General features: G+C 37.8%; 1 protein-coding gene across 1 annotated transcript; it reads left to right on the top strand.

Annotated features, from left to right (window-relative positions):
* The first annotated feature begins 17,055 nt into the window (after nt 1-17,055).
* Nucleotides 17,056-25,946, top strand: BNC1 (basonuclin 1). The gene is made up of 4 exons (XM_053954976.1): nt 17,056-17,179; nt 17,342-17,577; nt 18,798-20,719; nt 22,761-25,946. The coding sequence occupies exons 1-4, from the start codon at nt 17,056-17,058 to the stop codon at nt 23,440-23,442; spliced, it is 2,964 nt and encodes a 987-aa protein (XP_053810951.1). The 3' UTR covers nt 23,443-25,946.
* The last annotated feature ends 399 nt before the right edge of the window (nt 25,947-26,345 follow it).

The following is a 26,345-nucleotide window of genomic DNA, read 5'->3' as shown; positions in this document are numbered from 1 at the left end:
ATTTTATAAATGCTCTCAGGTCCTAGAATGAAATTGTAAGCATTCAAGAGAAAGCCCCAGTTATGACAGAATTGGGTGAACTCACCACTGCAGCATATGTGAATATGCTTTCATTAGGAGTGATAAAATGCTGTACTTGTTTGTCCTCAAGTGTATGCTAAATGTCTTTTATTTAGTGCAGAGCACCATTAAAGGGAATAAACTAAAACACTAGAAAATGGAAGAGTGGAGTAGAGTAATACTTCAAGGTTAACGCTATCAACAGGTCAAGTGGGGCAGTGTATAATTCTGGTGATCCTAAGAAACCTCCAAAAATATTTACATAAATAATGAAGAATCCAAATTGGAGAATCAAAATACACAACTACAGAAATCATTGGGAGTGGGGGAAGGCTTTGGTAGGAGGATCATCAGCAGGAATATCTCAAGTAGTGAATAATAATAAGCTATGACATGAACAAATGTGCTGATTAGCTCAGAGGAGTCAAACCAAGTCCTTTGGTTTATTATGTTTCATGGTTTAAAGCTATATGCTTTAACACCAGTATACTGAAAGGCTTTTGCTGTGTGATGCATAATTAAGCCACATTGGATAAATATGCTACTCTTAATGCTGAGAGATTTGCCTTGAAAACAGCTGTAACTTAAAACACCAAACTTTATTAGATACAAATGTATTACATAATCAAATTTTTTGGTGGCAAATACACTGTAACATAAAGCAACCATTAATAAGAGTTAAAAAGAAACTTACTGTCCAGGCCAGTCCTAATTGTTAGTTGCAGTTTCTTGATCTTAGTGGCAGTCAGTGGAGAGGCACCATTTCACAGGGATGGGTCAGTGGTACTGGCATTGGTGATGTGTCTCTGGCTTTGCCTTACACACTGTTTTAAATAGTAGCATTTTGTAATGACTTCACTACTGTTTTGGGCTACAGAAAAGTAATGCAATGAACAGTTAGATGAAAATTAGTGCTGAAGCAGGGGTGCCAATGCAGAGAGTATTCAATAAACTTATATTGCTGGGTTGAATTTGTCTAATTACCTTAAAGGGGATGTAAGCAGCAAGACAGAGTAAACATTTAAGCTCTGCTTAAACTGTTAGCAAAAAACAGTTTTGGACACTTTATAGCTTAGGCTATCTTACAAAATCAGCCTATGTGGAAATACTGAACAAGAAATTTCAGTTTCTCTGTTTCTTAGTGAGAACTGGAGTGATCTAACTGGCTTTCCGCACATCTTAGGAAACTTTATCTACTACTTCATGCCTTTAGCAGGCCTGTTTGTCATTTGACTAGTGTTCAAAACCTGTGCTGCAGTGCACTAAGTTTAAATCTCTTTTCCTCTTCATGTGCTAGATTGTAAAAAACATTGAAATTGCAAGTTGTTTGAAACCCACAACTGTCTTTATGTCATGCTGAAGGGTTATCAGTTCTCCTCATTTTCACTGTCTGTTTCTTCTTTCTCTTCCTACTTCCCCAAAATCTTGTGTCTCTGTAGTCCTGGTCAGCAATTCTTACTCCTGTTGGCTTTTCTCCCTGAAAGGTGACCTGGGGCTCAGAGATCATGGGGTTGACCATTGCCTCACATTTCTTCTGAGAAATGTTTAATCCACACATCTCTCCAAGGCAAGTGAGCAAAGCATTAAATTAGTGTGAAGATCTTTGCCAGCACCAATTTAAGTAAGAGGGACATAGTGTATTATGTGATTGGAATTTAGGCCAAGCAGGCAGGACTTGGAGGTTAATGCCATTGTGCAGCCAGCTCTGGGAGGAATAGTGTGAGGCAGCAGCATGTGGTTGCGGAATTCAGAATTTACATGCCCATTTGCCTAGAGAACACAGTGGCAGAACAAACCTACTCCCAGTGTTTAGTCAGTGCTTGGTTATTTTCCTGATACTCTCTTTAGAATGATTTTTATGAATCAAACACCAAAATTCAGGTCATGTTTGAAATTTAAGAGTCAGGAAAAATCTTTTCTTGGGGATTGTATTGCACTTTGTGCTGTATGTCTCAGTTTTTGTGTGTAGTGATTCCCTACAGTTGATACCCATTTTTAATGTACCCTAGGTCATAAAATCAGTTAAGAGCAGCAGCTTTTTTTATAGTCAGTTCCATGTGTTGGAACTCTTCTCAAAACCATGAATACTCTTGCATTTCCTTAAGAAGTTTTAGCACTTCATAATCCGCCCTACATCCCCCTACATTCATGCTGCTCTGAGCACACAGGCTGGGACATGGAGAAGAAGGAACAGGCTGGGACAGGTGGGAGGAGAAAGCTGCTTTCATTGGGCTGCATTGTTACACTGTGATTTTAGGTATTTGTTATGACATACATTGAGTTCAGACCTGGAGACCCTTTTCCTTTGCCCTCAGAACTGTCCCTGAGAAGAACATAATGAGGTGCTATAGCTTCCTCAAAGAGCTTACAATTTACATAGATTTAAAACCAAAAAAAAAGTAACTCAGAAGCAAGGAAATATAAATCAATTTAAATAACTTGCCTGAGGTCAAATAGCAATTCAGTGGCAGAGCCCCAAGTGAAGTTCAGGACCTCTGTCTCAAGCCTGGTGCTCTGTCCCAGTGTCAGTTTCTTTTCACAAGAAGCTGGTTTTCCAGGAAGCTGGGAGAAGCTTTGGGGAAGTCACCCTCTGCTTTCCATTTTGGTCATTCGTAAGATACATCTCGGTAACTGCTCTATACAAGTAAGCTTGAACTGTGAATCAGCTGAAATTACTAAAAATGCTGTTAAAGTACCAGTATTCCTTTAGAAGTTGACCTGCAGATACAAATCGTGCCTTGCACGTGTCACATTAGGCTAGGGATCATTTGATTCTGCTAAAAGACACACAGGTAGTAAAACACAGAAAAATTGCTAATCAGAAATAGTGAACAATTTAAAAAGAGCATGAATATGCTCCCATTAAATATTCATTGAAAAAGCTTGAATAATGAAAACAATGCTTAAAATAAGACTGTAGTAGATAATTAATTAAGAAAACAGTAAATTGGTCCTAAATTGTTTGCTATGGATAGTTAGCCCATTTAATAAGAATTATCATCTTCTAGGCAAATGGCAGATAGCTGGTAAATAGGTTTTTCCTGGGAACTCGCTAGAGGGGAGAGCAGCTCTCCACACATCTAAGTTTTAGTCACTTACCATTTTGAAGTCAATTCAGAGCTTCTGGCAGTTTATGTAATCTTAAGCCACTCTTCTCACCTTTGTTGCAGAATTCTCAATCATGTTGTGTCCTTTTTAGTTAACATCACTGCTTATTTCATTAAGAAGGAAATACAGTTTTAGTAACAAGGTGTGCCTTTGGCTTTGAGTTAACATCTTGAGAGAGCAGCTAAGTTTTGTGCCCATCAGAGAGCAGATGCTTTTAAAACACTGCTGTTAAGAATCACTTCAAATAACACCTTTTTGGCCATGACTTCTTAGGCGCTTTTTCCCACAGTTTACGAGACCAGTGATAATCCATGTGTCCTGCCTTGTGTCCCCAGAAGATAAGTGCCTGGGGCATCTTGCAGGGCCCAGAGGTGGCACTGGAGCCTCCATGTGGTGCACCAAGTCACCACTGGTGGCTGACTCTTGCCACACTTGAGTGCTTTTTGCCAGGAGGATCTGGCAGACCATTCTAGGAAACTCCATCCCCCTCTCTGTTTTCCCATCTGGTTCAATAGCTTAGCAGGAGAAATAAGGTATGGATGGAGAAACCTAAGGATTTAGGAAAGTGTGTGCTTCTTGTCATGCTCTGTAGGACCAGATTCTGGGATCATATTGGCCATGTCCTGGTCTGATACCAATTACTGCCATGCACTTAACATTAACTCTACACCAGTATTTAGCTAAATGTAAATTAGGTTCTCCTTAAGCCTTGTGCATTTATCTCGTGAATAGTAAACAGGATTAGTAGAAGACAACTAATAAACCAACAATAATAATATGTTAGCTGTCTTCTCCCTACAGCCATCTTATTTCCTACTACCTTTCCTATGGGACTACAGGTATTCATCTGGTCAGATGTTGTCCTGGTATGTTCCTACAGGGATTCCCTCTGAGTTCACTGTAACTTGCTCGTGTCTCGCTGGTCTACTACAGTGTATTCCTGAGTTAGCAGAGTGCAAAGAAATTATCTACAGGAGTTAAAAGCCGAGGAGAGGAAAAGTGTTTTGTCCTGGGGGTTTGTTTTGGTTTTTTTAAATAGGTGAGAAAGGACTATGACAAAAATCCTGCTCTAGTTCATGAATGCAACCCAACACCTGAATAACTAAAACCAGATTTTGGCCCAATTACTAGAAAGTAATTCTTCTGTCTTTATGACCTGTACTGCTGTTAATAGGAAGCTTCAACTTAACAAAAAGGAATAAATTCAGCCCTAACTCAAAAGTCAGTTGATAAGGGGAAATGTTTTAACTTTAAAAAATACACACCCCACTCACAAAACCTTTGAGACCTGCAAATGTTTAAAAAGAAAAAAATCAAACCTGCAGCAGCTGCAATTTGAAAAACAACACTGACGCTAAAAATAAGTAATTTTACTTGTAAGTACCTCATAGCTTATTTGCAGATAGTTGTACATTCTGAGAAGAAGAAAAAAAAATTGTAATAGGCCCTAGGTCAGCTGCATTGATTTAATGCATTACTTAGGCTGCCAGAGCAGAGGTAGAATCTCCTCGCACTGCATTAGGAGCGCCTCAAGCCTCTGTGACTCCTTTTGATCAAATCTCTGTGAAAGATGAGTGTCATGCCCTCTCCAAGCCAGCTGTGAGGGGACTGCCCTGCGACTGGAGGAGCGCGCTGGAGCACAGCACTCCGGGGCAGCGAGGTGAGAGCTGGCTGCAGAGGTGAGAGGCAGACACAACTTCGTACTGTAGGTCTGGAGAACACCAAGGGGGAGGATCTTATTTCACTCCCCTGTGCACAGCCTGAGCATACATCAGACCTTGAGGTGCTCAGAGTCAGACAAGAGTAAAGAGGCGTGTGATGGTTCTGCCTTAGTACTTGTACAGGCAGGAGTGTTTCCAGTACTTCTTTGTACAACTCACTGAGGGAATGGGAAACTGTTTTATAGCTCTGGAAACATAAGCACAGTAAGAATGTCTGAGGTAAGGAAAGTTCTTTGCAGTTCTATATGAATGTATGTTTTTACTGTGCAACTTTTACTTGTGGCTATGCACTGTGGAGATATAAAAAATGTTGCATTGGTGTTGTTTTGGGCAATGAACAATGGAGATGAGAGCTGTAGGGAGCTGTGCTCTCCATTTCTTAATTATGAAAAGGTACTGTAAAAGTAGAAAACTAGTTTCTGTAAAAAAAAATCTGTCTTTTCTTTCTGCTGTGCACTGTAAACAACTGTGTGACTTTCCTGTTCTACAGTAAGTAATGCAGAATTGCAGGCTGCTTATAATAAGCAGAGCCATCACTTGTGTAATTGTTTTCCAATTGAAGTAGTAGCATGTAAATCATAAATACTTGACAATGTTTAATTGTACAAGTCCTCAATATACATTAATAGCAGTAAAATCTGTGATTTGTGACTCAGATGTGTTTTGAGTCAAGTGCTTTAACCAGATACATTATCATTATCGTGACGTATAAATGCACTAGAGAGCAGACAACAATGTAATTTCACTACAAAGTTCTTTAAAAATTACCACTAAACTGGAGTGTAATGTATGCCCTTTATATACAGTTTATTTTTGACTGTTTAGCATCCAGAAAATAAGGCAAGCAATTCTTTTCTTAGGATCAGTCTGTATTTTAGTGGGGGGGGTGCCGGGGTGGGGGGGGAGGAGGTGGGTGGGTTTAAGTATGAGTGTGTGTGTATGGGGGGAGGGGGGGTCTGGGTTTTTAAATATATTGTGCCAATTAAGTGTCTTGTATTGTAATGCATTTAACTTATTTATTTGGATATTTTTCATCACATAGAAAAATAAACATGGTTTAATTGTGAGCTCATACATAATGAGGTTTTGCTAGATGTGTTTAAGATGCAGCATTTTACTTTCTGGTTTATTAATTGGTCAAATACTTCCACTCGTCTGTGTAACGAATTCTTGGTTTAAAAATGACGAGAGGGCAGATCACTAACCCAGGGGAGGACTACTGACATACACAGGCTGTGGTTTATCCTTCTGTAAAATCCTACGGATAAAAAGTGACACTTTTTTTCTCTTTCTTTTATTTAGTTTCTTTTCCTTTTCATTTTTAGATATTTTTCAGTTTGAATAACCCGGGAGCCAGGCAACATTCTGATATTTTGGGGATGTGGGAGAGAGAAAATAAAATAGACTAGTTTTGTTTTAATTTAAAACAAACCATTGTTTGAAAGGCATTTAACAGTCAATTTTCACATCTGATCTGAAGTTGGATTTTATTGTGCTCATTTAGTTGAGATTGTTGTTCAAGCAATTCCATATAAATTTTTGTAATTCATGTAACTACTTGGCTTCTTGAACCTCAGGAGCTGATTGTTTGTCTTATCTTTTGGTGAGCTAACTCTGCGTTATGTTGCAAAACCTTGGGGCATGTTGTGTTTCTTCGTGTTCCTGCAGTCTGCAAGTGAAGTCAGCTTCATTAGTTTCATGATGGCACATCAGTACATGGCTGGTGTTGCCGCTTCCTTCAAGCTACTCCCGGAGCATGATCTGGGCTGCCTTGGTTTGGATAAGCTTGTAAGGATTTGTCAGCCAGATGTGACAAGATTGTCAAGAGGCAAGTAAAGAAGGAGATCTGATATTAATCAGTGCATAGCTTGGAGCCAAACTTTCTCAAATGCAGTGTAGTAACATGTTCTTCTCATTTACTGCTTCTCTTTGTGGCTATAGAACTGCCACTGTCTGAGTTTGACGGTTAAAAGGGATGCCAGCTAATAGTCTTTAATTGTAAGGATACAATTCTAGGTGGGAAAAGATCATGTGCTTCTATTTTTAACATCCTTTTGGAAAATAAGTGCAGTTTGTTGCAAGGTATGCAAGCGTGATGTTAGACAAGTCTCTGTTTCTGTCCTTTGGTTTTAAAACAGTGAAATTGTGGCTCAGCTCTCAGTGCTAGAGGAGTGGGAGGTGGGGGAGTCTCACTCCACTCCAGGTCATGGGGCAAAGTGGGTCCAGGATTATTTTAACTGCTAACAACAGTGCGTGTTGGTTTGCTTTGTTCTAGTGATTAGAACAATATACACTGAAGAATACCTAATTGCTCCTTTTACAGAAACGGGAAAAATACGGACTTTTGAAGAACGTATCAGATATTGAACTAGATTATTTACCATTATATGTATAGTGCTGATAGTAGGTTTTTTTAATAATCAGTGTAATTGTGCAATTCTGTTTGAATTAAGCGCTAGAATTTTAAGCCGTTTGCAGCTTAATCAGACTTTTAACAATAAGTGAACACAGAAAAAAATAACTAATCTTATGGAAAATACATTTTTGTTATACTTAATATATTATATAGATTTTTTTCTTGATTGATTTCTTAAAAGTAGTTATTCTGTTTATTCTTTGAACTACTCAACCATCCGCAATCTATTCAGAACCCTAAGAATAATGGTATCTGCAAACATATACAAACATTTGGGAGAGCTGAATCTTCACAGAAATAGGAGAAATTATTATAAATATTGGGTCACTTCATGGGTTTTTACTTGAACTTCTGCCTCCTGAGGTTTGGCCTTTTGATACCAAATGTCTTGACTTCCAGCTTCCGTGTCTGTTCGTGATTCTGTTAAAAGATCTGTTCCTACATACTGAGCATGTCATTCCATTTCCAATCCAACAAGCCAGTGAATTATTTGGTTTGCAGTAATAAAGATTTCATTCCAATGATGCTAAATACACCTCTGATAAAAATAGAAATGTTCTTGTTTTATTTTAAATAACAGCTTTTGTTCCAGATACATGTTCTAAAAGCATTTTGGGATGATCTGGCATTTAACAAACATTTTTCATGCAGATTTGACCTGAAGTTTAGGTACTTATCTTGAATTCATTATTCCATAAAATATCCACCAAAAGTAAGGGAGAAAAATTGATTTTGCCCTCTGGGTCATAGCCTGTCCTTTCTGGCTTCAGTGGTGCAGTAACTCTCACAGCTTCTATGTGCTGGAAACCAGCAGGTTTTGTCCTAGCAGATGCTACAATTGATGTTTTACAGCAAGTGTCATTTCCTGTCTTCTTTTTAGTTTTTATTTCTTATTATTTTGTTGCTGTCATTTAAAAAATCCTAGAGATTGAAATTTCAGTATTCAGACCCCAAAAATTTGAGGGAATGAGGAAAAGTGGCTGTTTTTAACTGACTTCAGTAATTTTAGTATAAAGAACAATATTTCATTCCACGCTTTAAAACCATTAGAGAATTTAAACGAAGAGGAAAAAATATAAAAAAGAAAAATGCTATTTTTTTATTTCAAATTTCAAATATAAAAGATCATCAGTGAAAAATATGTGTACAATAGGTATTTTTTCATGTGAGAGTAACTGATGTCTGAAAGGCAGGTGAAAATTTCCTCACCTGTGTTCAATAAAAAGGAATACTGAGGTTTAAATTGTGAAATTACCAATGGAGCTACACTGTTGCGTAAAATATTGCATAACTGTAGCACCATAGATAGTATCATGTGTATGTGTACAAATAGTGTTTGGGTTCAAAATTTATGAAATTGCATTAAATGGAATTGTGTAACACTAAATATTTCAGAGAGCTGTTATTTCACTTTTATTCTTTAATCCATGTCTTCACTCCATAACAGGAAAAAGGAAGAGATTTTAAGCATGTATATTTTATGGCTTTGAGACTTAAGCGGCGGTGCATGGAGCTGAAAAATTTAGGATTGTCTTTAAAACATTAACTCATCCACATTGCACACATGCACCATTTTATAAAGTACGTAAAGAGTTAAAGGCAATTTTTAAAGGCCTTGCAATTGGAATATTCTAATATTCCTCATTTCTCTGGTACTAGTGTATTTGTGTTAATAGCACTTATTTCTTGCTAGCATAGGGATTGGAGTTAAATATTTAATTCAGCTTCAGTTCATGGCTAGATCTGTAGCTTCAGCATTTAGTGTAGCATGCTTAGTATGTCTGTAGGGATAAGTAGTATGTGCACAATTTATTTGTTAGATTAAGTAGCACCTAGTGCTTTATTGCATAAAATTTCACACTCTTTCTGTCCAGTGACTTACCTTTACCCTTAAAGTCTGACCTGTTTTTCTCATCAACATGCAGCAATCTGTTACTCATTTTTGAAATGCACTAATAAGAACAAATTTTCCTGTAAATTTATTAAAAAGGGACATTACTTTAATATCTTATCACAGATACACTGCTTAATACCAGTAAAATGTTTCTGACCTATGCAGGCTAGGGCAGGTATGCTGTTGGAACTGTAGCATTGCAGTCTGTTACAGAATCAAAAGTAAATAACAACTCTAAGATAATCACAATGTGATCTTTTCCTTCCTCAATTTGTATTTCTTGTTTTCATTTCCAAACCAAACCATAAAAGAGGCTCTGCCTATGTCCCTGAGGTGGACCGAGCTGTCTGTCAGCACTTACCTGTTGTTAACAAGTGAGATTAATTGCAGCATAAGCCAGTCTATCTACAGCCACGCTGCTGAATGGCAAAATGAAGTTTTACTGTCCAGTGCTTTTTGTTCAGAGTAGCACTCGAGTGTGTGTGCTCACGCTCACACGCGCACATACACACACACGAATTCTTCTCTCTTTATAATTATTTTGACAGTACCATTAACAAGAGTTGCCCTAAGGGGCCCTGTAGGGTAAGTGACATGCATGAGGAGTGATTTTCATCCCACAAGTTATGCTGTGATTAAAGCCTGGCCTTGCAGCGTGGCTGCCTTTCTCAGAAGCAGCTCCTTGTGCTTCCTCACCCGCTGCCGTGCCCGAGACTGCCCCGAGCTCCTCTCCATCGGCCACGAGAGCTGCCATGGGGCCCAACCAGCTCTGAGTTGTGAGGCTCTGCTTAGCTCAGTCTCGTGTCACAGCTCCTCACTCCTAGGACTCTTCACGTAGAAAAACTTTTTAATGAAGTGTTGACATGGGGACTGTCTTTTAAATCCATAAGAAGGGTTGATTTGACAGAGTGGTGCCATCCTGTGAAGGTATTACCTAATTTCACTTCTATCTTACTGAGCTTATTCACTCTCTTCACATTTTTGTCTGTTTTTGAGGACACTTTAGTCAATTATTACAAGAACAATTAAACACTCTCAACTCAAGGTGCTCAGTTGCCCCCACAAGAGAGAGATTTGGTCGAATTTTAGGCCAAAATTTGTTTTGTTCAGCCCCACTGAGGGAGAAGGTAATGGAGTAATGCAATTTGCTGCAGGCTCTGGGTTGTAAATATCCTGATTATGTGTATTCTTAGGCTGTGGATGTTTAAAAGGAGGTCAGGTTTTGGTATCTGACCCCAAATAAACAGTATGGGTATATACATAAGGATCCAGATAATTAATGGGTTGTATTCCATCATCTTATCTAGAAAATGTATTCAACTTGTGGCCTTTGTGTACTTCTAGAAGAAAAATCATAACATAATTCTCCAACAGAACAGGGGTAAGTGGGACTTGAGTGGTAGCTACACCAGCCAAAATTTTCAGTAGAATTGGGTAAGATCAACTTCTAAATCCATGGTTGGCCTCTGAAACAAAAGGTTTTTGTCTGGACTTTTCAACGGTTCTTACACCTCCTAAGCTTGGTAGGAATAAATGGTTGGTGTGAATGAAAACCAGACAGATGACCAAGGAGCCATTGTCAGATTAGGAACTGAGCTATGAGTATAACTTTGTATTTAGTGGCACTGTAAAAAGCAAATTGTAGCCCACCTCCACCTTTCCCATCTGTCTCCTAATCGCTTTCTTAAGCAGGAGACAATAATTTTCCTAAAATATTTTACTAATAAGAAATTTGTCATATGAATCATCTCGGGCCAGCATTTTTAATGTGTCTGAATGGAGAAGGTTGGAGCTATTTGGTCAGCTGTTTACTCTGTCACATCTATTTACAACTTTTCTCTACTTAATGAAAAGCTTAAAATACAGAAGATTTCAGATATGTTTTCTGGATACAACAAGCTGCAAAGCTGGTTTACTTTTTAGGAAAGTTTGTTGTTACTTATGTTTATTAAATAACTATTAACAGCAGCTGTTACTTTGTAAAAAAACAGGTTTTTTTATATAAGTCTATGAAAGTAATATATGCATTCAGTCCAATATAATTAGAAATCTTATAAAGACATTTTTCTTATTTTAATTATTTTGTGTAGTGATTTATTTTAAATATTTCTAAGTTTTAGTATAGAATTAATAGAACTTGCAGCAACCAAGTGTAGTGGATTAGGTGGAAATGTACCTGAATGGAAATCCCTTTGTTTCGGGGGCTCAGACTGTAAAAGGCAGGCTGTTTCTGTGCTGTGGTGGTGAGGAACTTGCCAGGACCTTAAACATGTGATGGAAGGAACCACCACAATACTGAGCTGAGCACGTGCAAGGTGTAGCATGGGCCAAGTCTTTGTGCAGAGTAACTCTTAGCTGGGTCTTGCTGTCAGACCTGTGCACATCAGTGTGCTGCAGTGCACTATTCTTCCCTTTTCCCATTCCCAGCTCTGCTCACAGGCAGCACAGGGCTTCCATATTCTGTCCATCCTCCAGGCATCTTGTTACCTCTTTGAAGTGAGCATGTCAGGAAGAAGAAAATGGCCCAGAGCCTTTCCTTGAAGATGCTGCAGGGGCCCTTCTAATGGTCTCCACAGGCAGATGGGATTCAGAGCCTTTCTAAGCTAGGAGTACATTGAAACTTTCAAGGAACAATTAGAGGTACAGGGTGCTTAATCTAACAGCTTTCATATCAACATGCATTTCATGCCTAATTGTTGGGCTATGTCTTCAACAAGTACTTCCACCATCTAGAGCAGTCCAGCACATTTTTTGATTGTGTATGAAACATGCTGGCATGTATTTTAGTTTCAGTAAACTACAGAGAGCTCAACAGTGTATTGAAAACTGAAGTCTGTCTTGAGGAAGAGCAGACACAAGGACTAAACATGCACTATATAGTGGACAGGGGGGATACAAATACATGTGGAATGGATAAGACCAGAGATATTAGTCTGATATGGGTAACCTGGATTGTGATACAGTGAAAGTGAGGTGAACAAAATGTAAATTGAGGACTTGTTTTAAATCATGACACAACTGACAGACTGTGTTATTTATCAGCAGAATATATCCCAAGGGAAAGTGGCAAAAGTTGCCTGACAAACAGTGGACAAACCAAAGCTTTGCTCGTTGTATCATGTGGTAAAGGATGGCACTGAGAGAGATGCTTATAATAAGGGGTTTTTGATTTGTTGCAACTTTCAGTGGTTGTGCAAAGGATTCAAACACAAAAGTAATCAAATGTTACTCAGTGAGGAAAAAGGAACTTATTTAAACTCTGCAAACACAAGAAACCTGGTGAATTATAATAATAACAGGGAAGAAAAAAAATGGACTAAAAGGGCAACTTCACACTCATTTATAATTACTGTTGTCTGTGAAAGGTGCACGCAGATTTGGATTTGGCCTTTGAGTTAGCTGTGCCTATCCTTTTAATTTAAGAGATGGTAAAGGTATCTATCCCTTTACTTCCCTTGCAAATATTTTACAAGGAGCAAGCAAGAAAATACTTCCAAATCACCAGAGGTATGTCTCACATTTAATTTTATTTCTTCCACCACTGTAAATCGTGCCTCTTTCTCCAGTGTTGTTACTGTGGAGCCACTGTGGGTCTATTCTGCAAATATGGGATTTGTCCCCCTTCTTTCCTACAGGATTAGTGCCCACCAAAGCACATACCATGGTGGGTTACATATATTCAGTGGGATTACCACTGATGATGAGATGGCCATAGGAGATACGGCTTATTGCTAGAAACCCTTGAGAAAGGGCAATGAAAGCAGTATTTGCTATAGCTCATATCATGAAAGTTTCTCTCATGTATTTGTTTCATTTAACTCCAATTCCTTCTTCAAAGTTGCATTTTAAACTGATAGAAATTTCTAAGCCCTGCCTGCAAAATATATTCCTGTAACCTGACGTCAATGACACCATTTTGTCAGTAATGCTCATAGCAGAGCAGGGAAGCTCTCACGCTCTTCATGTGATGGCAGTAGCTTGAAAAAAAAGCAGCAGGTGGGGAGAAACTTTGTGCAAAAAGGCAAGGGTTTTTCTTAAATTCCAGAAAGTGCCAGAGGTGAGGGTGCTAACCTGTGCATTTCTGTTGTTAAATAGCACCAGGGTAATCTGGGACTTGCTCTTCCATGTTACTGGTGTCTGCACTTGCAGCCCTTGCTGCATGCAGAGACCCAGAGCAGCTTTCCAGCATGAGCACAGATCTCCAACTCAGACATGACAAGGTCTTCAATATTTCCTTGCTTCTTAATTTATTTTCCAAGCCAAAGTGCTGTCAAACCAGAACCCTCTTAACACTGAATGAGATTGGATACACTTATCATGCCTTTCTTGTCTTGCTGCTTTTTTTTAAACCTGTTGTATGTTGCAGGTAAACATAGGTCCCAGGAGACTTCCTCAAACTTGCTTTGTGAAATGAAGCCTGATTATATACCCAGAATCAGCATGAGTATGTCCCATTAGCCTGGGCTTTCCCTTAGCTGTGAGGGCTGTGAGTGGGTTGCAAAGAAACATTCCGTAACTTTTGAAGCATAATTGAAGCCACATCAATATCTGGCAAAAAAAAAAGGATGTGAGCAGGCGTGACTTTCAGGCAGCACATGTTAAGATGCAGTGATTAGTAGTCAGATGCTGTTCAGTGACCAGTTTAATGGTTAATGTCTGTCTTGTAATGAGGGATCATTTTTATTTAAAGTTCAGCATTCAGATTCCCACGGTCATGTTGGTAAAACCACAGAACATTTTGATCAGTCTTTTCAACTCTATTTTTTAAAAGAAGAAAGTGGGTCTGATAATGGATTAGGAAAGATCCATTTGTGGAGAAAGTGACTGGAAAGCAATACCAAGATACTTGATGATAGCATAAGATTTAGTTTTTTTAGACCATCTGCCTTCTGTTTCTAGAAAATGAAATTAAATAATTATGTGAATGAAAGGATTGTACTTTTAAAAATTTCCACTGTAATTTCCTTCTCCATTTCCAATCCTTTAATTATAATTTTCAAGCTTTGCATCTATGCAATACAGAAAGATATTTCTTTGTTCTGCAGAATGAAATTGTGTGTACATTCCACTTGTTGGGAAAATAAAGCTTATTAAAAGACTTGATATAATTACAGTACCTTAGACTAGGCTATTAAGGACAGTAGGATTAACTGGCAAAAGACAAGGGTATTATTTTCATGAGGTATTGCTAAATTTCTTTTCAATAAAGTCTGATATGCGTTAATTTGGGAGATAATCAAGGTGCATATTTTGCAAATACCTTTTTTAGTTGGACAGTGACAACTTAAAATTGTTCACTGATTTCAGAACTTAATTTTGCTTTGTTGTATATTCTGTGACTATCTATATTATTATACTTGTTGCTAGAAAAGCTTTAGGAGACACAGGCTGTGACAAGCACAAATGAAGGGAAATACTAAAAACCTGAAAAATCAGTTGTTTCTTCTTAGGGATTCTTTCAAGTCAATTTTTAAGTCAGCACAGATCCCTGATTCGAGGGTGCACCTTTGATATGTTAGCAGGGTGCAAGCTAACTCCTTCTAGTTTGCAGAAGCAGTAATGTGACTTGAGAGAGGTTCAGTTCAATATTTAGAATAGAGGGGGAACTCTACTCCCTTTGTAACAGCTGCTTTCATGTATGTAAAACAAAATGCCCTCCTTTTACTTGTTCCTGTTTTGGCATGTGCAGTCTTCTACACATACACAGGAAAGCAAAATAAACACATGTACCATGTAGAAGAATGCTCTTACAGAAAGCTATGAAATGCAAAATTTTGTGTGGTGTATCTTTCTTGTCCAAGTACACAAATTAAATAGAAAAAGTAGTTTTAAAGGTCAGTGATTTGTGGAACATATCCAAGGGAAAAGGAATGAAAAAAATTTTGAAATCTCAATTAACTTATCATCCTGACAGCTTTTTTCATTGTGCAGATTTCTGTTACTTCTTGCAGAAAAAGGAAGTACTCTTTTGTAATTTTGTCTGAAGGGAATGTACAAGATGCATTTATGGAATGCACTGCACCTTACTGAACCTAGCAGGGTTGCCTGTGGAAGGGCTTCAGACCAGGCAGGTCACAGAATATTATCTATGCAGAGAGGCAGAAGACTCAAACTGCATTATTGTTTGATATCTTGTGGTAGAAATGAATTCACAGTCAACTACACCTTTTCTTCCCCCAACCTTTCCCTAAGAAATTTATGGGTTTTTATTGTTATATGGAAGTATTTTAGCATCTAAGTGAGAATACATCCTCCATTAAAATGAAGCAATACTGCATGGGGTATTGATGTGTATTTTATGACTTTATGGGGAGCACAGAGCTTTTCTCAAGAACACAGGATTTTGCAACGGCTTCTTTAAAAGATTAAAGGCAAAGTGATTCAGAGATTTCAAGAGCCCTGTTGCCACTTGTTCCAATTCTTCAAATACAGGTAAATCTCAGCATCAAGTCTCTGCAGTTTGGAGATGTGCATGTAAGGTAACTCATGGATTTAAAATCTCACTCCAAATCCATTACTGTGAAGCACTAGACATCCAAATGTCATGAACATGCTTGTTTATAGTAACCTTTTGTATGCAGTGTCCTCTTCTGCACTGAGTCAGCCAGAGGCTGCAAGTCTAAAGAAATGCCCATTGCAAATCTCAGTGAAATGAACTTTCTGCCATGTACTTTTGAGTTTAAATGTTTCTTGAATCCATATTTCATGGCAAGTTTTTGGACAATCAGGCTTCCTTGTATGTTTTCTGAAGTGCCAGTGTAGGAATGTCACATTTCCATTTTTCTTCAAATCTTATCTTACTTTCCTGTGGGTATTTTCAGGAGTGGAAGTCCCCATTTTGCATAACATCTTAGGAGAGGGAACATTAATTTAAAAGCAGGAAAATGCTGACATTTTACAATTGCATGATCTAATTCCAGTGAAGACTTTCTGCACATCAATTTCTTTGCTTTCCCTCCCTCAATAAATATTCTGTTTATGCAGGAACTATTCTCAGTGCCAGATCCAAGCAGTGCAGAATCCTGCAAAAGCTTTGCTCTGTAGCAAATCCCTCTGGAGCTTTAACTAGGACCTCCAAGTTGTCTGTTTGCCTTGTCCAGCAGATGGGCACATAGAGAAGAAATTTTATATTCCAGGAAACGAGTTTGTATCACCCCATTGATTAGGGACATCTGAATACTAATTTGATTTGCATTATAGATGACCTTGATGAGAGTAAAGTGATGTACAAATTGAACAGTGCAATGGGTGTTCTGTGTGCTCTATTTTCTTTTTAAAATGTGATTGTTTAGTCTTTGAAGAGTTGGAGTACTTTTTGGTGAACTTTGTTACTGAGGAACATTAGCAAACTCCTGTGTCTTTGACAGAATACAAATATTCCATGTGAATTCTGGGTGTGTAGGGCATGGCATCTGTGCAGAGCTGATGTGTTGCTCATTAGAACTTGCTATATTGCAGTATGGAGTGCCAGCAAAACTGCAAGAGAGGGGGTCTTTCATCTGTACAGCTTTGTTTTCAAACCTTCCTGAGAAAATAATCGTACATGAGGATCATAGTTTAGATGAATTCATCATTTATAACATTAATTGTTGTGAAGGTGCTTCAGCCTAAATAAATCCACAGAAGTGTGGCTATGTGTATTGTTAAATATTCTGCTTCCATATTACTGTAGTGTTTCTGCTGGTGACTTGACTCTTCCAGGCAGAGGTAGTCTTGTATAACTCAGGCTTTGCCTGGATTACTTACATTGCACATTGATAGGTCTGTGTTGGTATGTTAATTCTGTCTTCATGGGGATTTTATGGGGGTACTGTAGATGTATAATCTGCACACTCTGAACTTATATATTACCTATCATGCTTTCCATTGATCTCCAGGCTATCCGGTGCACTCTCGTGAACTGTAGTTGTCAGTGTTTCAAACCTGGGAAAATAAATCAGCGACAATGTGACCAATGCCGGCATGGATGGGTAGCGCATGGTAATATCTGTTTTTACAATCTACAGAAAACCATTTAGGATCCTCATAACTATTTACATGCTTTTTGTGTCACTCCTCAACCCCCACCCCAATATTAGTTGCATTTCATTTTCTCTTTCTCAGGACTCAAGTTTATTTACATTTTGTGATTTTAATTTTCAGCCCTGAGCAAACTAAGGATTCCAAATCTCTACCCATCAAGCCAAGTAGAAATAGTTCAATCCAATGTTGTCTTTGATATCAGTAGCCTCATGTTGTACGGAACCCAAGCCATTCCTGTGCGCCTTAAAATTCTGCTCGATCGGCTTTTCAGTGTTCTGAAGCAGGAAGAGGTGATACAGATTCTCCATGCTCTGGATTGGACACTGCAGGATTATATACGTGGATATGTGCTACAGGTATTTAGAGGGGCATTTAAAATAGACATATGACAGTTAAGTAGTTTTCTATCTTAATCTTCTCAGTGGTTCACAATGTGTTAACAGTGTGGCACATCTGAAAGGCAGTAATAAACCTGTACGAGCTTAATGCCAGGAAAGAAAGGGTGGATTTCTACTGATTGGTTTATTGTTTAGTTGAACTTAATTGAAATCTTTCTACTTGCCCAAATCTAACAACAAAGGTAAGCAAAAATAAAAATCAAAAGTTACTGGTAAAGTATCAAAGTAAAGGCTTTTGAACTTGTTCCAGTATTATTTAAACAGTGAGTTTGCTTTTATACAGCAGAATAATACATCAAGAAATAAACTTACCATTATTTAAAACACCAGGGACAATATTCATCTCTGGTAGTGCTATCGACTTTACTGGAGCTGCAGCCAGAGTGTATTTGGCCCTATGTGCTTACACTGATGTTAGTCCTTGCTGCTGTGGAAGTTACCTTTTATGTAAAGTAACATTATGATCTTACATTATGACATGAATCAATATTTAATGGTCTTGATAATCTTGCTTTTTAGTGTTAGGATTAAAAATATGGAATCAATTACCTTGAACCTCTATCACATGAAAAATTTATAATGTTACGTTCTTCATCATCTTAGAAACTCTTACATGCACTGTGAAAAATCTCAGTAGGCCATCAAATACATGTTCTGTGATAAAATATTTATTGTAGTTATTGGGAAAAGTTAGGCATAGCTAGAGTTTGAAAGAACTCCAACACTAGTGTAATTACAGCTGTGCTCTGTGAAAACTGGCAATAGATCAATATAGGTTCATTTGTTCTCTGATCTTAGTTGCTTGGAAGATTATTAAACTTGCAATGAAAGAATACTTGACTTAAATGAGGAGCTAAATCTTGGTCTGATTGCTCCATCTCTTCTGTCTATACTTACAGGATACTATCTGTTGTTCAAATAACGTGTCTTAATTTTTGTGCAAAAAAATAGTTTATTGGAAAGTATTACTGTCAGTTCAGGAAGAAATAATATCACCAGTGTGATAAAATTTGGAAGAAATTATCACAGAATTCACATTAATCTCATTAAATTGAATGTTTTTAATTTTTTTGCTAAAGAATAAATTTTAGTCCCTGAAAAACATGAGAGATTTGAGGGGAAGTGTTTTTTGTTTGCCTTAACTAATGTCTAACTCATTTAAATATTTTTGGCTTTAGGATGCTTCAGGAAAGGTGTTGGATCACTGGAGCATAATGACCACTGAAGAAGAACTGGCTACTTTGCAGCAGTTCCTTCGCTTTGGAGAAACTAAGTCCATTGTAGAGTTAATGGCAATTCAAGAGAAAGAAGGGCAGTCGATCATAATACCACCACCAACTGCCAATTTGGATATTAGGGCATTCATTGAGAGCTGCAACCCACACAGTCCTAATTTTTCTGCTTCCTTGGACAAAATGAGTCCCACCAACATTCATCCCTTTGAGAATATTGTAAATAACATGGCTTTCATGCTGCCGTTTCAGTTTTTCAGTCCAGTGCCTCCACCTTTGATAGGTTCACCACCAGAAAGACATTTGATTGAGCAAGGTCAAGACCATAGCAACGAAACCAAACAAGATCTTCAGATACCATTTTCTGAAAGCAGTTTCTTAACTTCTAGTTCTGCACCATTTCAAGTTGAAAATGAGAGGAGCATAAATGGTCCAGATATCGCTAAAACAGAAGATGATGCCCTTTTAAGTGATTCCAGTTCACATAATACAGCAGCCAAGCTTGAAATGACAGCACTATCACCAGAAAACAAAATGAAATCTGTTGAAAAAAATGCTGGGCCAAGGAAAGGGCGTGTCTTCTGCACTGCATGTGAAAAAACATTTTATGATAAAGGTACTTTGAAAATACATTACAATGCTGTTCATCTGAAGATAAAGCACAAATGCACCATTGAGGGCTGCAATATGGTGTTTAGCTCATTGCGTAGTCGAAATCGTCATAGTGCAAATCCTAACCCCAGACTCCATATGCCAATGAACAGAAATAACAGGGATAAAGATCTAAGAAATGGTTTGACCATTGCTGGACCTGGAGATAGTAAAAGGACAGAATTTACAATTTTAACTCCGGATAGCAGAACTATTTCCAGCTACGCCAGCTCTTGTACAGATTCAAAAGGCCAGGCTGGATTTTCCAGTATTGGACATAACGGTGTCCTCTTTCCAAACCTGAAGACAGTACAGCCTGTTCTTCCTTTTTACCGTAGTCCAGTCACACCAGCTGAGCTTGCCAATACTCCAGGTACTCTTCCTTCTCTGCCTCTTGTTTCTTCCTCAATACCAGAGCAGCTTGTTTCCAATGAATTGCCATTTGACATGCTCCCCAAGAAGAAGTCTCGTAAGTCCAGTATGCCCATTAAGATAGAGAAAGAAGCTGTTGAGACACCCAATGAAAGTAGCGATGTTGCCAGTTCTGAAGATGATTCACGCCTGCAGGGGGTAAGCGATGGAGAGCTTGAGACCTGTGAGCATAAGATAGAGAAGCGGGTGACCGACAGGGTGGAAAAGCACCCCCATTCAGGTAATTCATGGAAATCTCTCTCTGGGGTAGAGGGCCCAAAGTATTTTGAATCTGTCTTTGCACCAAATAACAAATACATCGAGGATATCTCTGAGAATGAATTGCAACACTGTGAGAAAGAGGTTAAACCAGAAGAAAACCAACCATTAAAAATAGTTTCCCATGAGATTATATATGAAGATCCAAAACACCACCACAGTGATGTTATAAAACCAATGACTGAACCCCCCATGTATATTAAAGAGCAGTCAAAGCACAGGATTCCTAAAAATGACTGCCCTGAATTGCAACACCACTTGCTGACCGGGGGCTTTTTCAGCACTTTGTCAAACAGGGGTGCTGCCATTCCTTGTTTTGAAGACTCTAAAGATATGGATCATGTCAGTCAACATGCACTAGGGACTCAGAAGGAAGAAAGCCGCTTTCATTGTGACATCTGTAAGAAGACTTTTAAAAACCCTTACAGTGTAAAAATGCATTTCAAAAATGTACATCTCAAAGAAATGCATATTTGCACAGTTGAGGGCTGTAATGCTGCTTTCCCTTCTCGTAGAAGTCGAGACAGGTAAGAAAATTATAAACAAAATTGTATTTATTTTACCATCACAATGGAGCCTAATTTGAAATTAAAATGAGTGTTTGAGGAATGGAGCCTACAAATATTTTCTGTGTATCCTCGTATAGCAGGTATGATAACTTATCAGAATATTCTTGAAATTAAAATCCATTGAAAGAAACATTTCCTTTCCACAGGACTACAAGGTATTAAATAAAGCCATGAAAATTTCATAACTGATAAAAACTGCAGTAGTTGAAAGAATACTTTAGTACATAAAGGGAAAGCCATAGGGGTATGAATTCAGCAATTTACCAGTAGATGCATGTGTGGACTTACATGTTTAATATGTACTTTCATGTACATTCTAATGTATATAGGGTTTTTAAAGAAAAAGCAATGGGGTCAATTTAGGAAATCTTTACTTGCCCTTGTCCTTTCTTTACTCAAGGATTTGGAACAGACTGGTGAGAAAAAGCCCATAAGAAAAGCAAGATTAGTCTTTGTCAGCCCAAAATTAACCTTATGTAGTGGTAGTCAAACTAACACTATCTGGTGTTTACCCATATCAGTAGTGCTTTTCTGTGAGATCAAATACTAATTTCTAAACTCAAGCATGAGCTTGATTCAGTTTAATGTTCATTTCAGTACTGTATTTCTGTAATTCATTTTATTTCAGCCTATTATGCACATAAACTGAGCAACGAGAGCCAAAGCTTTGTTGCTGACCATCAGTAATGTATCTGAAGTGGTCAGTGATAAGTAACACACCTATTCAAGTGCAACAAAGTGTTGCAAGTTTACCAAGTGTGTAGGGGTGTTAGAGCAGCTTTTGGCTGCAGGAAGCATGCCTGGATAGTAGTTCAGAGTGACACGAGGTTTAGATTGTCTGTAATCTGCTAGGAGTGCTGGAGCCAGCTGATGCAATCCAGAGAGGATGAGCTGGTCTCTGAGGACTGGCCGCTGCATCTGAGATGCACAGATTCATCTGCTGCTGGCAGGGCTTCATACCCTGCTGCCTGCATCTTTCCAGATGTGAATTCCTCTCCACTGTAATTGTGATATGGGCCACAGGAAAGAAGGCCAGCAGTAAGATTTGCATTCACATGCCACAAATTCCTTCCCACACCAATATGTTGAGATAAGTTTTCACATAGGTGCTTTTGGAAGATGGGTTAAAAAAAAAAAGGCAAGTGAGATCAGAAGACATTTTACAAGCTTTGTACAAAACAATAGTTATTTGTAGCAGCTTTACAGATGTTTCTAGACTTTAACAAAGAGTAGTGTGACTACAAGTGCTAAATATTTGTGTGCCTTTTTGAACAATTCATGGTTCTGTTTAAACCATGATGGCAAGGAGAAAGACAAATGTTTTGTTTGTATTACAATAAACTCAGACTTCTAGACAGAGCCTGTAAGTTCCCAGTGAGCTGATTGATAATATTCAATGAGGAGCAGTGATTCTGTATGTTTTGGTGGTTTTAAACTGAAGCCAGAGATGCCCATTTGAAAACTGCAAGTTGCATATAATTCAATTTCCCTTTTTCGAGGAAACTACTGTCAAGAAAAGGCTCTGTACTGATGTGTACAGCTGCATCCTGGACATGGTTGCAGTACATTAAATCATCAACATTTTTTATAGATTCAGATGTCAATCCTTTCCTGCTTTGTCCATTGGGAAAGAATCTTGTTTCTTACGCACCTCAGTCCGTTCTCTGATCTCAGTTCAGTTTACAGGTTTTTAGTCTGTCCCCCACCTCTTTTAGACTTAGCACTAGATCTAGCAGAGCAGACAGTACCCCCAATGCAGGTGATTGCTGTAGAGTTATTGCAAAGAATTTGATACATGCCAGTGCAAGCAAGTTCAGAAACCCACTCACGTGTAAATTGTCCATGTGCACTCCCAGTGTGGTAGTTGGTCAAATCTGAAGTATACAATTCATGCATGCTACTAAATATTGATTTTCCCTTTCTTTGTTTATGATCATTATGAAACCGCTGTTAAGTGAGGTGAAACACTTTCTTGCTAAGCTTGTCTTTGTTCTTCTAGACATAGTTCAAACCTAAATCTTCATCATAAACTTCTGACTAAAGATACACTGGAATTCAACAACCATTTCAATGCAACATACCTCTTGAAAGATATGGCTAAGGAGTTTTGCCAAGATGTCTCTTTAAAACAACACGTTGGACGTACTTCTGTAATCTTCAAAGGAATGAACAGAACAGGCAGCTACATTTTTCCAGTGAGCAAAATTGCAGAACCCTGTTCTGAGAGTTATGGATATGATCCATTAAATGATGGAGCTGTTCTGGACCTAAGCACTACTTCCAGCATTAAATCTGAAAGCAGTGCTCATTCTTCTTGGGATTCTGATGGAGGAAGTGAAATATGCACCATGCCCTTGGATGATAGTGATGAAAGCTGTGAAGGACCCAGCCTAATGCCCAATGATGAACTCTACCAAGACTGTACTCTAATTGAGAAAGCTAATCAAAACTTTATCAACTTACCTTCCAGTTTGCCAATAACTTGTCATATATGTCAGAAAACATACAGTAATAAAGGAACTTTCAGGGCTCATTACAAAACTGTGCATCTCCGCCAGCTCCACAAATGCAAAGTCCCAGGTTGCAACACAATGTTTTCATCTGTTCGCAGTCGGAACAGGCACAGTCAAAACCCCAATCTGCACAAAAGTCTGGCTGGGTCACCAACTAGCTTACATTAAGATCAGACTGATCTTAATTTATTTCTGCTAAGAATTAATCATTTCAATTGAGGAATGTGTTAACATTAGTTTTATTTAAGCTCATTTGACTTCTAGTTCACTCAACAACCACAAATTCTTTTCTCCTGTGTGTGCTCTCCAGCAGTTTCAGTTAGCAAAGCTTGGTGCTGTAGTTTTTGTGCAATTGTTTGATGTTGAACAGCTAAAACTTCTGTAAGGAAAAGAAGGCATCTTAGAAATGGGGGAAATAGGGAGATATTAATTAAAGTGTTTCTGATACCTGTGAAGTATTACTTGCCACAATGGGAGCGTCAAATGAGAACCATCATTGCTTGTGTTTACATGTTAAATGGGTTGTTGTGTTGTGTAAGAAATGAGTAATGATTGGGGTGAGTTTCCTCTGGTTGGGTTGAGAATTTTGAGGCTGCCATTTCATTCCTGAGATGTTAGTCTGAAAGTGACTTGCTGTGTTAGTAGAAGAGAATATATGTACTTAACTATATCCCAAAATCCAAAGGAGAAAATACAAATTTGGGAAAACTGCATAAAGTCCAAATCTGAAAATCCTGCAGTCCTTACTCTTTAAGTTTGCAATTCACTTCAGTAAAGATTATAATATTTTGGATTTCTTAGAATTTAATACCATTTGCTTTGCAGGAAAGGGTGCTACTTAACTTGTTGGCAGAATAGCCTGAATAAATCTGAGACATTCTGATAAATTGTAGTGGTAGGAAGAATGAATAGGTTAAGCTAAAATTTCTAAACTATAGCAAATGCATCCATAAAATAAGGGGGGAAGTAAGCCCTTTAATTTAAAATGCACTTACTGAGTTCTACTTTCAGAAAGAGAAAATTTTTTGTTAAAAATAGGAGGGGAAAAAAAGGGAAAAAATCCCAAACCAAATGTCCAAACTGCTTAGGAGTTGGAGGGTGCAATTCTAAGCCTCTGAGAGAAAGTGATAAAATGGATGCAGCAGATACACCTTCTATGATGCAGCAGTTGTTTTCTCTTACCAGTGGGGGATAACATGTGTTGATCTTTGTAACTATAGAAGAATGCTTATTCTCATTCACACCTCTTTTTTTTATAAGAACTTTGTTCAATATCTTAAAATGTTTCATATCTTTGAGGTTGCCCCTGTAACAGTATTCTGCATTACGTTATATGCACTTAAGAAGAATGGCCTTGCATTGTATTTAAAAACACTTTAATATTTAATTTGTAGTCACATCATACAAATGCTGTGTGTGTACTTGTGGTGTGTCCTTTTTCAATCATTTGCAAAAAGGAAAAGAAATAAGAAAGCAAGTGTTACAGTACCTTTTTTACTTTATTCCACCAGTGGAAATCTGTTGATCAATTCTAGTATGCAAGCATGACATTGACAGCACAATCTGTACATATTATACCAAAGTGCTTACAGTATTTGTGGTTTCTAGAACTAGTCTAGTTTTCCAGTATAACTGGATCTTAGTCTTTTTTTCATTTTTGTGACTGAATAAAAATAGACTGAAATTCAGGATTTCCTATGTATGTAGAAAGAATAGTACAATGCTATTGCCATATGTCTTGATGTTTAACTTATTCTAAAAAATACTATGGTATTGTAACCATTTCATATTGTATAAAAGAAACAAACGTGGATTGATTATTTCACCAATTCTTTTGAAAACTGGTTTGTGTGTGAGTATGGGTTATGCAAGGAAAAAAATGACACAGTTGTAAATGTTTGTGCTCACTAGAAATGGTTTCCATGCATTGTGTAAAGTAATCTTATATTTTTTTAATTTACTGTAGGTTTATGTGATATTTAAAATAATGCATTTGTGCTTGAAGCCGTCAGGAAAAAATATTAGCCTGCGGAAAGTTGTGCCATTGCTTTGAGGTTTTGTGTTCTGGGGGGAATCTGTGTTTTGGTTTTTTGTGGGGAGTAGAGTGGTGTTTGTTTTGTTGAGGTTTTTTTCATTGTTGTTTTCTTTGGATTTTTAGTAGAAACTCCTATCAGTGGGGGTCATAGTTTGAAAGCTAAGGGCACAATCACAGGAGACACAATTGCTCCCAGCCTTTTGATAGTATAAATCAATTATTTGTTATCCAGCTATTTCAAGCTCTTTTTTTTTTATACATATATATACATATATATATAAACCTCTTTGTTTAATCATTAACTGTTTTTTTTGAAACAAAATGTGATGTAAACAAATGTAATGCCCATTTACTTAGTTTTCACTGTGTCAAAAAAAAGAAACACATTTGTATACCCGAATAATTTTGTATGTGTTAATAAAAACCAATAATAATGCATCTGGTTGATTCAGAAAAGTAGGCTTTTTTTGCTTGAAAATACTGCTATTCTTAATTTTTGTTTTAAAAAAAGAAATTCTTCTGTCTGTAGAGAGCACTGGTTTGACAATGGTACTAACTTATTCCATAATAAGGAAGTGTCATTATATTAATGAGCCATTAGAAGTAATGTAATAAACGTTGTCAGATATTTTATTGATTTTTTTTTCTTTGTGCAGTAGACAAGGGTTGAGGTTCATTTAAAAGCTGTCAACTAAACAGAAGGTAAACATCTCATCATTGAGATCTACACTGAAAGATATTTTGTGCCCTCTTTATACTTTGGAAGGGTTTGGTGGGGTTTTTTTTTTGGAAGGGTTATTTCTCAAAAATCTGGACAGGATGGGAGATTTCTCAGAATAGGCTAACCCTTAGTACCCCTAGAGCAGCATATGTATCTCATGAAGCGTTTGTGTAGCTCCCTCCTCCTAATGACCACAATGTGGCTGGACCAAGCCTTGACATCTCCTGTTAGTTTTAAATACGTGTGATGCTTATAGCAGCCCGTATCACATATTCACCACAGATGTTGAAGGAAGGAACTTCACTTCAGAATAGT

This window comes from Vidua chalybeata, chromosome 13 (assembly GCF_026979565.1).
Source record: "Vidua chalybeata isolate OUT-0048 chromosome 13, bVidCha1 merged haplotype, whole genome shotgun sequence".
NCBI classification, from domain to species: Eukaryota; Metazoa; Chordata; class Aves; order Passeriformes; family Viduidae; genus Vidua; species Vidua chalybeata.
This window is presented reverse-complemented; position numbering and strand designations above follow the sequence as displayed.